This window comes from Habropoda laboriosa, unplaced genomic scaffold, assembly GCF_001263275.1.
Source record: "Habropoda laboriosa isolate 0110345459 unplaced genomic scaffold, ASM126327v1 scaffold323, whole genome shotgun sequence".
NCBI classification, from domain to species: domain Eukaryota; kingdom Metazoa; phylum Arthropoda; class Insecta; order Hymenoptera; family Apidae; genus Habropoda; species Habropoda laboriosa.
Genome location: NW_017100430.1, coordinates 166,731 through 179,177, shown reverse-complemented (window position 1 = coordinate 179,177; position 12,447 = coordinate 166,731). Strand labels below are relative to the sequence as shown.

At 36.8% G+C, this 12,447-nt stretch overlaps 1 protein-coding gene across 1 annotated transcript in view; it reads left to right on the top strand.

The window, feature by feature from the left end:
- The first annotated feature begins 5,570 nt into the window (after positions 1 to 5,570).
- Positions 5,571 to 12,447, top strand: part of LOC108575752 (glypican-6) — a 26,701-nt gene continuing 19,824 nt past the window's right edge. The window contains exon 1 of the mRNA XM_017938645.1: positions 5,571 to 5,733. Within this exon, the coding sequence (XP_017794134.1) occupies positions 5,625 to 5,733 (109 nt within the window). The 5' untranslated portion in view covers positions 5,571 to 5,624. The remainder of the gene's footprint in view (positions 5,734 to 12,447) is intronic.

Here is a 12,447-nt window from a genome sequence, read left to right as displayed (position 1 = left end):
CTGGGTAAAATGATCGATAATCGAAACAGGTTGCATTCGATCAGATAAATATATTTATTACAATGGCTGTAGCTTGCGAGCTCCTAATACCTGTCAATTGGAATGATTAAACTAATTCGATTTGTCCTCATTTGGCACAGTTGCTACCACCAGCGATCAGTCATCATATATTATTAGTTTATACCATTTACGTCAATCTGTAGTTTGGACGGTTTCGATTGGATCAAAATTACCTGGTGTCTTTATTTTGGAATAGAAAAGTGGTAGATTTGTTTAAACGAAGACTCGACGATAATTTGCCGCTGTTAAAAATGCAGAAAAATTTCATTAGAACAGTGAAAAATATAGAAGAAATATTTGACGAAAAATTTCTTTGATATTTGAAAGATTCAATTGCATTCGTACATAACTTCTTCATGCTTCGTTCCGTTACTTTGGAGAAGGTAAAAAAATGTTCATAAACTTGTGAGAAGTTTTAATTTTCTTCATAAAATAGCTTGTATACGCCGTCAATAATGTGTTTTTCTGTCAGAAAATGAATAAAACTTAATATTATTGTAGATTTAAATATCACGTCTCTCTTCTTTTTTTTTTCTTAATTGAAATTAAATTAACCCTTCCAACAAATTTGGATTTCCTAGGGTTAATCCTGAACCTAGCCTAACTTAACGGTGAAAACGAATCTAACCCGTAGAAATGTTGGAAATAAAAGGTTCCAGTGTCTAAAAGAAAAATAACCGAAGATGAGCGTAAATTTTCTTCAGGACCGTCGGGAAAAATTGCAGTTGAGTTAGGTCCAGGTTGTAAGGGGCAAGTAACTCGAAGAAATTCGTGGAAATTCACGCGAGAACAGTGCTTTCTGTGCCATTGGTCCTCGACAATGTCTCCTGAACAACGGAAAATCGAATTTCGCCGACGAGGAAAAGCTTTTGTTCGCTCGGTCGGCCGTACGGGAATCAATTTTTCGTGATCATCGAGGCTACTTCGAGCCCTTCGGGGCGGAAACTGCTTTCCCCTTGGCTACCGGAAGCTTCCAGGGTTAGATAAAGAAGCTAAAGGAGATAGGAGGAAATATATGTCGGTGGTAATGTAAAAATAATGAAAGGTAAAATAACGTGTGAAGAAAAAAATTGATTATTAACGACGTTCATTTGTTTTACGGAGAACAGCCACGTGTCAGTTTGTCACGTAAACAAGCACATCTGATCGTTTCTTAGGAATAATAGCACGTTTGGTTTTCCGCTTCGACCCTAATAATAGAAAACGAAGGAGTTCAAAGTGAAAATGTTTCATTATGATAACAATTATCATCGAAAAATAAATCGACTTACCTTGAAACAGGCTGAAAAAGATATTCGAATTATTCTCACTTGCCCTGAAATATCTCGAAACGTGAAATATCTGACTTAGGCCAATTTCATAATTACCAGCACAAATATTTAATTGACCACCCTGTAACAATTTACAAAAATTCCAAAAGAAAGTCTTCAACCGAAGAATAGACAAAGTGACAAGGTTGCATTATAATAATAATCATCGAAAAATAAGTCAACGATAAAATCGAAACATAAAATATGTGAGTTAGGTCACTTTCACAGTCACCAGCGCAAAGATTCAATCAACTACCTTGTAACAATTAAAAAATTTCCCCCTCAAAAAAAAATGCTTCAACCCAAAAGAAGTTCAAAGTGACAAGGTTTCATTATGATAATAATTATCGTCAAAGTATAAATCAGCTTGGCTTGAAACAAGCTGAAAAAGACATATTCGAATGCTCTCCTTTTCACCGCGGCTCGAAACGTAAAAGAAGGTAGACGACGGTCGTGTGCGTATCCATCTGGCTTTAATCTCGTTTTCCGTGCGTTTTTCCAGCAAAGGAGCTGAAAATATGCGGCAGCGCGAGTAGCGGCGGCGAGGTGTGCTGTTCCGCGGACATGGAGGTGAGACTGCAGGCGAGGGCACGTGACAAACATGAGAAAGCCACCAAAGAAACTCTTCAACGGCTGCACCAGGTCCTGTCGACGAGAGGGGGCAGATTTCACAGTGAGTACCTTCCTCGTAACCATTTTCACGATTTTAATCACTTCACCACCGCGACTCTTCTTCTGCCACGTTTCTACGTACCTACATGTACACTGTGGGCTAAAAGTTTCGCACCGCTGGTGCATTGGAAATTAAAGAAGAATTTTTTTTGGAGAAAATCAAATTAGCAATTTTAACACGTTCACTGTCAAAGGTGTACGAGTAGGAAATTAACTTAACTACCGTTTCAACACTACTAGCCACCCCTACGGCGGTAACGTGCACCGTAACTTTCTTCGAGTTTCATTTATATTAAAATAAAGAAAATTGACGGAAGAAATAGAGATGGATAAATTCATAATTAACAAATGAAGTAGAGATAAATAAATTAAGCATTAAGTACAGAATTGGAATAGGTTTAACTTTTTATCAATTTTAATTCATTTAATGATTTTAAAAAAGTTTAATATTTTTGATAATTTTAATTTCTTCTTTTCAAAACAGAACTCTTCATTTTCAAAAGTTTCACTGGAAAAGTGTGGGAGTTGATTACATTTAACTCTTTGAATTTTTTAGGTATATTTGCATATTTGCATCTTTTTGTTCAATTAAATTATAAGTAACAGTGATGTGTTGAAATACCAAGAGCAGAAATACAAATTAATAGCAGTACACTGTATCGCGAAATTCAAAACTGTATCTATGGTTTAAGGTTTAAATAATATTGTTAATTTAATTATTTTCGTAACAATTCCAACTTCTTTCTTCGAATTTAAGTACCCACACAAAATGGATAAAAGAAACTATATTATTAGGAAAATATAATATATATTTTCATTTCCTTTATTGCAATATTTGTACTTTTTAAAAACTGAAAGTTGCATTTATATTCTGTGAAAAAATTGAAACTTTTCATTTAGCAGTTACCTATAAAAAAAATTCGCAAACTTCATCTATTTGTAAACACCTCAACCCTTGTGACAACGAGTCTGACTCATGGCACAGATTCTGGTCAAGGTGCAATTAAAACGGTTACATTAGCAACACAAATTTATTTTAATTTTAATACTAGTTTCAATTTGCGAGAAAGATAAGAGAATTTCAAAATCTGCCAGCTGAAATGAGACAATAAATAAAACATATTACACTTATGTCTCGAACGAAGAAAAATTTTGATCTAACATACCCCAGGATTATACGAAAGAGTAGAATTTAGCTAGGAGAAAAGTGGCACAGAAATTTTGTATTCGATCGTTCTTCTCGAAATTTTATTCTCGTCACGAGAAGAAGAAATCGCGAAATCCACGTCCCAAAATGAAACAACGCCAGCCTTGATCCTCTGTTCACCTCTTGTGTACACTGCCATCGTGACAGCGATTCTCAAAACTAAATTGCATTTGCCAGAGACGAAAGCCTTGCCCCGTTGCTCGTCACTATTTCTTCTTCAAACACACTCAGGCTCGATCGAAGCGTCTTACCCTGAGACTGTTTTTCCATTTCTGATCGATCTTCTTCTAACTTCAAACCTCCACTCTATCAGATACAAGAAACTAAATTTATTCAAATTGAAATCGATTTTTACTTATTTCTCTTTTTCCCCTCTTTTTTTCGAGAAGATCACATTCATTGTAATTTGATTAAGATTGCAATCTCTCTGTTTCTAGATTCAGACTGGGTAAAATGATCGATAATCGAAACAGGTTGCATTCGATCAGATAAATATATTTATTACAATGGCTGTAGCTTGCGAGCTCCTAATACCTGTCAATTGGAATGATTAAACTAATTCGATTTGTCCTCATTTGGCACAGTTGCTACCACCAGCGATCAGTCATCATATTTATCATACCATTTACGTCAATCTGTAGTTTGGACGGTTTCGATTGGATCAAAATTACCTGGTGTCTTTATTTTGGAATAGAAAAGTGGTAGATTTGTTTAAACGAAGACTCGACGATAATTTGCCGCTGTTAAAAATGCAGAAAAATTTAATTAGAAAAGTGAAAAATATAGAAGAAATATTTGACGAAAAATTTCTTTGATATTTGAAAGATTCAATTGCATTCGTACATAACTTCTTCATGCTTCGTTCCGTTACTTTGGAGAAGGTAAAAAAATGTTCATAAACTTGTGAGAAGTTTTAATTTTCTTCATAAAATAGCTTGTATACGCCGTCAATAATGTGTTTTTCTGTCAGAAAATGAATAAAACTTAATATTATTGTAGATTTAAATATCACGTCTCTCTTCTTTTTTTTTTCTTAATTGAAATTAAATTAACCCTTCCAACAAATTTGGATTTCCTAGGGTTAATCCTGAACCTAGCCTAACTTAACGGTGAAAACGAATCTAACCCGTAGAAATGTTGGAAATAAAAGGTTCCAGTGTCTAAAAGAAAAATAACCGAAGATGAGCGTAAATTTTCTTCAGGACCGTCGGGAAAAATTGCAGTTGAGTTAGGTCCAGGTTGTAAGGGGCAAGTAACTCGAAGAAATTCGTGGAAATTCACGCGAGAACAGTGCTTTCTGTGCCATTGGTCCTCGACAATGTCTCCTGAACAACGGAAAATCGAATTTCGCCGACGAGGAAAAGCTTTTGTTCGCTCGGTCGGCCGTACGGGAATCAATTTTTCGTGATCATCGAGGCTACCAGCAGCCCTTCGGGGCGGAAACTGCTTTCCCCTTGGCTACCGGAAGCTTCCAGGGTTAGATAAAGAAGCTAAAGGAGATAGGAGGAAATATATGTCGGTGGTAATGTAAAAATAATGAAAGGTAAAATAACGTGTGAAGAAAAAAATTGATTATTAACGACGTTCATTTGTTTTACGGAGAACAGCCACGTGTCAGTTTGCCACGTAAACAAGCACATCTAATCGTTTCTTAGGAATAATAGCACGTTTGGTTTTCCGCTTCGACCCTAATAATAGAAAACGAAGGAGTTCAAAGTGAAAATGTTTCATTATGATAACAATTATCATCGAAAAATAAATCGACTTACCTTGAAACAGGCTGAAAAAGATATTCGAATTATTCTCACTTGCCCTGAAATATCTCGAAACGTGAAATATCTGACTTAGGCCAATTTCATAATTACCAGCACAAATATTTAATTGACCACCCTGTAACAATTTACAAAAATTCCAAAAGAAAGTCTTCAACCGAAGAATAGTCAAAGTGACAAGGTTGCATTATAGTAATAATCATCGAAAAATAAATCAACGATAAAATCGAAACATAAAATATGTGAGTTAGGTCACTTTCACAGTCACCAGCGCAAAGATTCAATCAACTACCTTGTAACAATTAAAAAATTTCCCCCCCTCAAAAAAAAAATGCTTCAACCCAAAAGAAGTTCAAAGTGACAAGGTTTCATTATGATAATAATTATCGTCAAAGAATAAATCAGCTTGGCTTGAAACAAGCTGAAAAAGACATATTCGAATGTTCTCCTTTTCACCGCGGCTCGAAACGTAAAAGAAGGTAGACGACGGTCGTGTGCGTATCCATCTGGCTTTAATCTCGTTTTCCGTGCGTTTTTCCAGCAAAGGAGCTGAAAATATGCGGCAGCGCGAGTAGCGGCGGCGAGGTGTGCTGTTCCGCGGACATGGAGGTGAGACTGCAGGCGAGGGCACGTGACAAACATGAGAAAGCCACCAAAGAAACTCTTCAACGGCTGCACCAGGTCCTGTCGACGAGAGGGGGCAGATTTCACAGTGAGTACCTTCCTCGTAACCATTTTCACGATTTTAATCACTTCACCACCGCGACTCTTCTTCTGCCACGTTTCTACGTACCTACATGTACACTGTGGGCTAAAAGTTTCGCACCGCTGGTGCATTGGAAATTAAAGAAGAATTTTTTTTGGAGAAAATCAAATTAGCAATTTTAACACGTTCACTGTCAAAGGTGTACGAGTAGGAAATTAACTTAACTACCGTTTCAACACTACTAGCCACCCCTACGGCGGTAACGTGCACCGTAACTTTCTTCGAGTTTCATTTATATTAAAATAAAGAAAATTGACGGAAGAAATAGAGATGGATAAATTCATAATTAACAAATGAAGTAGAGATAAATAAATTAAGCATTAAGTACAGAATTGGAATAGGTTTAACTTTTTATCAATTTTAATTCATTTAATGATTTTAAAAAAGTTTAATATTTTTGATAATTTTAATTTCTTCTTTTCAAAACAGAACTCTTCATTTTCAAAAGTTTCACTGGAAAAGTGTGGGAGTTGATTACATTTAACTCTTTGAATTTTTTAAATAAATTTGCATATTTGCATCTTTTTGTTCAATTAAATTATAAGTAACAGTGATGTGTTGAAATACCAAGAGCAGAAATACAAATTAATAGCAGTACACTGTATCGCGAAATTCAAAACTGTATCTATGGTTTAAGGTTTAAATAATATTGTTAATTTAATTATTTTCGTAACAATTCCAACTTCTTTCTGTGGAATTGGTTTAATAATATGTTGTGAGTGATGGCGTGAATGTAGCGTGTTTGTCGAATCGTCTCGAGATTTGGAAAACGAGCGGATCATAGAGAGAAACAGGGAGTAAAACAGTAGAACCGCGTTATTATTGATATCAGTGAGTGCGCGAGAATATTTGCGAGATATAATAAGAGACCTTTGATCAGATTATCATTATTCCTTTTTACGTGTGTTTATAGTTATTATGAAATTATTGTTATTTAACCACACTTTCTATATAAAAACAAAAGCACATAAAGTCCCGACGACTTTATCGACTCAAAACTGCTGTACTACCTGATAAACGGGTACTTAAAATTATGCGTAAATAAGCATTGAAGTTTATGAAAAAAGGTACCGAATTAATTTCTACATCTTATATACGAGTTTTCAAACTCTCCTGAGTTTTACGAGTCACACACGATTTTAATCAAAAAATTACCAAGTCTTTTCGTTACTATAATTATCGAAACGAAGAAAATTACCATCGCGCCCTGTAATATTAATTCAAAGTTAAAAATAAAATAAAATTGGTAGTAAATTGGCAAGTGAATATTAAACTTTTAGTCGACAGTGTATATGCACGCGAAATTACTCCACTCGAGAACGTTAATACTGACAACAGGTAAAGGTCGCTGCTTTTCGTAGTCAGCCGCTGCGACTTCGTTTGATCAGCTGCCTTTAAGCTTGAATGTCGCGAGCCAGACATCTTCCCTTGGGAAAAATTGAGTATTTTGTAGAGGGGTAGCAGGACAGGAAGCTTCTTTGATTTAGGGTTTCGTTGGGTTTCTTTTACCCTTTTTTCTTTTAAACTTGCTTTCGAAAGTCAGAGCAGTAAAATCTCTGAGTATTTTAAGTTCGTCATGCTTCTTACGCTGCGTCTGCGATATATAACGAAATCATTTCTAGAATTTTTCTGCACGCTCTAGATCAGCGATTTTTAACCTTCTTTATCACACGGTACACATAAACTAATTACTAAAATTATACGAAGAAATATATTACGTTTCTCCGCCGATCTGGCAAAGAACTGTTTTAACTTGTATTAAAAAATTTCGCACACTGGTTGAAAATCAGTGATCCTAGATCCAGGGGTCCAGATACTAAATATTTTTTTGGTTTTGTGGGCCAAGAGAGAAAATTGAGATTATTACGTATGTACATATGTATGTAGGTAGTTAACTACAAATTAAAATTTTTGGACCAATCCTTTATTTGTAATACGCATTTATTAATGAGGAATGTGGAATTCTTTCTTTTTGGATAATATTTCATTTAACAGTACATAACACCGCATTTGGCCCGCGGCCCGCAGTTTGCCGACCCCTGATCTAGACGAATGAAAACTTGAAACTCGGTAAAAGGTATCTTTTTATAAAATTATTAGGTCTATGCAGAAGTTTTCATCGTATTCCTTTAGAAAATGTGTATTTATTTGTTACAGCTGCTATTTATTAGGTCGGTATTTGTTAGGTTTCCTGTAGAAACGGTTTATGGCACGATCGACCGGGAACGGTTATTTTTGAGTTGAGGATTTTCGTTTGTTGCTTGCACGAGTCTAATTACATCCTGCGAGGGTCACTAGAATTGCTCTGCTAGAATTTTAGTAATTTGTGTCCCTCGCGCTCAATAGCCTACGAACATACCATAAACCACGAATTTCCGAACGGCCCCGCTTGCCGATTAGTCACCCGGAGGAAATTCCAGATTTTTGGGACCTTCCGCCCACCCCTCGCGGCCGTCTCCCGCCCTTCCAAGGTGACAGCGCGCTAAGGGCGCACTGGAAGGACGGTAAAGACGATATTAGACACGCTGATTGGCAAATGCAATCGTTAACCATTAACCAATCAGCGTGTCCCAACAAAAATCCCTCTCACGGATGTCCGAGACGCGACGTCGGAGAGGAGTCGTCGATGCACAACATCGTGCAAACATCGACAAAGCTCGAAAGTTCATCGCCACAACCATCGCCACAGACATTGTCAGTGTGTATAATGAAATATCCTAAACTAACCAAAAATTTAAATTGAATTGACTAAGAAACAAATTACAGAACATAGACAAAATGCAATTTAATGTTGATGATTAATTATTTATACTGACGAAAATATTCATTTTTATTAAAAAAATACTGATCCAATAAATAGAAGTGATATTTTATTATGTTTATAATTAATCCTCATAAGAATACTAATAATACAACATTAATACCATATACTTCTTAATAACTATATTCGGTATATTGAATTAAGTGTAGTATTATCATAAATATCAACTGTGAAAATTTCACTAAGAAAAGGAATATACAGTGCCCTTTACAACTTTTGCACAGACCTGATACAGTCTCACATGTAAAATAAAACATTTCTTACTTGACAATACACATTCAACAATTTTTTCAATAATTTTCCACAACTTTTTCTAATTATCGCTAAAATCACAAAATTCTCCAACAAATTCTTGCATATTTTATTGCACGTAAAGAGGAATAAAATATCAGCTTGGTAATATATTGTGCTGTACAACTATCATCGGGGCTTGCACAGTGGTCTCAGTTCGGAGCGAATTGAACGATCCATGGGAAAAGAAACTCGTCATGTTGGATGGTGGTCGTGGAAATCGAACGTTCCCGTCAATTATCCCGGTTCTCGGTCACAAAAGGACTCTTTTCAGAGCGGTTTAATCGGCCGGACGTCCTCGACGCCGGCAGGACGAGTGGCGTCGACGGACATGAATGAGGCTCCGAGGTGCAATCCGCGAAGACGCGGCTTGAAACGAGATTTCTAGACTAATGGCGGCCGAGTGGGACGTTGACACGATCCTCGAGTACATTTCTTATCCATTCGAGGGATATAATAAAATGAAATTCTCGGAATTACGGGAAAATTATTCGTATCTGCAAATATCTACAAATGAATTAACCCTTTCAATACCGTGGATGTTTGTGTAAAAATGTTTTTTACCAATGCTGTCGAAGAGTGAAAAGTACGGCCTCGTTTTACGTATTTACATACAATTTATTGGGAAAATTCTTATTTATAAAGGAATTTATTCTTCTGTTACGAGTTACGCTTGTGTGCCCTCACACGGAGCGTAATATTGGTTTGGGTTGGTGGACCGGTCGGAACGTTCACCGTATGTGAGTGATACGTCGTGCTCCAACAAGTCCGATAGGATTGGAACCTTCGACGCATGTGGTTCCTACGCCGTTCTCCGAAGGATGGAAAGGTTGTGTGGTTGTGAGGACAGTGCGTATCGTAATGTCGGATATACCTCGAGCGGTAAAGATATATCCTTGTGAGTTTAGCTGATTCGTTACTAATGTTAAAAAGGAGATGGTTAATTGAATATAGGCTGAAGCAATTCTACAGTAACTATATTCTAATAATAATCAATGAGTTTACAAAAGTTTACTATGGTCTGAAGATAAAGTATCTTGGTTGATTCTTGGCTGAGCAAGAATCTTCCTTCTCGACTTTACACGGACGTCATAGACAAGTATGTCTAGTTGACACTTACGAGATAAGTATTATACTCAGTTGCTTGAAAGGGAATTCAGCCCTTTCTTGCTTGTGTCAAACGGCGACTATACGAATACTGGTCTACTTTAAAGTTCAAAGTGACTCTGTCCAGAGTGACTGCCCCGGAGCATCGGAAATCATGCCCTTATATACCCAAAAATCTATATTTTTTGGTGGTGGGGGCCCTAATTTTCCGATGAGAACGAAACGCGTTCGTTTATTTTATCTCAAGGGGGTGAGCTCTCGGCGGATGTCTCGGCGCCGCCGTGTCGGCTAGTCTGCGTACGTAACACTTCGATTATTACGGACATGTATATAGATTCGATAAAACGGTGTCAATATGATCCATGAATGTAGTTAATTGGAATAAAATTATTTCACCTGTTCCTTTCAATTTTATGTAATAAAGGGTAAAACGTGCAACTGCATTTTACGTATTATATAGATAATTTATTGGAAAAAGTCTTATTTATGCGAAAGTTAATCAGTGGATATATTTAGGCGTGAAATTAGGTACATTATACTCAATCTTTATCATTTCACTGCAAAATTATTCACTCAGAATTATTTGAAAATTATTTATGCATAAATGTCGGTACAAAAATAGATTAAAGGGCTTCAATTTCTGAAAAATCGTATCACATATTTTCAAGAGTTTTCGTATATTTTTATTTATTTACACAGATTTTCCTGTATTTAGACTATCTGTTTCTTCTCCAGACTTCTCTTACTTTTGTGCATCGAAAGGTTTACCTTGTGCAATTCTCATTAAACGAATAAAATAAAATAAATATTGACTTGGCGTGTTTTTCCAGTAAATCCACGATATTTATATCCAGTATAATAGAAAATATACAAAGGAATATCGCATTCGTAACTAAAATTTTCTCTCCAGATTGTTCAGTACTCAAAGGGTTAATTAAAAAGCGCCAGTTAAAAGCATATTTGCGATTGTTGAATGAGAAAAAGGACGGATAAGAGTGTTGATAGAGCTTGGTAGAGGATAGTTTTACGGTTAATCAAAGATTCGATAAAGTGATTAACAGATTTGGCGCAGTGAAGGGAAGATTATGTATCGTCAGGGTTGAAGTGGAAAGTATAGCGGGTGGTACGGTAATTTTGCTAATCTTTTAATCCCTGCCCCCGTTTTCCGGCCACGTAAATCCCCGTTTGATGTCGCGGCCCGGCGTTCGTCAATCTCGTTACCGTTCGGACTTTTTTCTACCTGCGCGTCGCGACGCCAAGTGACGGGGTTGGCGGGCTTTGAAAATTTCCGAACCGCCGCCTGGCGATGTTCAAACTGTGCATAACGAATTCCTGTGGCTTTGAAGATGGTTCGTAGAGGTTCAGGAAATGAAGGATGTTTTTTTTTTCAAGTTTTAAAAAATTCCAGATTTTTAATACGACAGTTCTTGTGAAAAAATTCAGAAACTCGAGATTTGTAATTGAAACATTTCCTGGAGGATATTTACGGGGGATTTTAATAATAGGATTTAAGATTCGTAATTGAAAGATTGCTTGGGGGAGCAATTTTACAAATTGAATTCTCAGATATAAGATTTACGTCTGAGCAATTTTTTAAACTTCTTCTTCTGTAAATCTCAAGGCTGGTTGTAAGAATTCGAATACCAGGACTCGTGAAAATTTTTTAGATTCTCTTAAAAATTCTCCAGATGCCATTTCAGGCACATTTTCTACTTCGAAAATTCTCTACTTCGAAATTCGAAATTCCTCAAACCCTCTACTTTACGAACTCCACTTCTCCGCTGCAAGATTCTTCGTTCCAAAAAGGGGAAGAAAATTCTGTAGAATATTCCTGCAATTCCCAATTTCACCACTGAATATCCACCATTCAAAATTTGCTCCATTTCTCACAATCTCCAACACCTCTAGCTTAAAAATTCCACCATAGAGAGCTCTAAGTAGCTCTAGCCACACTTCAAACGATTCTATTCCCAGACTACATACTCCTACAACTTCTAACTTTACCCTTGAAGGTTCACCTTTCAAAACTCACTTCATTTCTCAACATCTCTATCACCTCGAAAGCAAAAATCTCGAAATAGGTCCATTCACTGTGCAGCCACTCTTTAAGCGACTACTACATAGACCACTTGCTCGAACCTCTGCTCTATCATACCACTGTAAAAATCTTTAGCAAGTAGAAAGTGAACCATCCTTGTCCCTCTCGTTGCACTCTCGATAAAGTGTGGTCGGCTAGCGTTACGCGTCTCGAATCGAGGGAAGTGCATCGAGTAGAGGTGCAGGGGCGATCGTCAGGGAAATTAGACGGCGCCTCCGGTCGAAAACCTCAGAGGCTGGCTGCCTAACGATTCTCATTAACGAAATTACGTGGCGGCGCGCGAGTTCACGCTCTCTCTCTCTCTCTCTCTCTCTCTCTCTCTCTCTCTCTCTCTCTCTCTCTC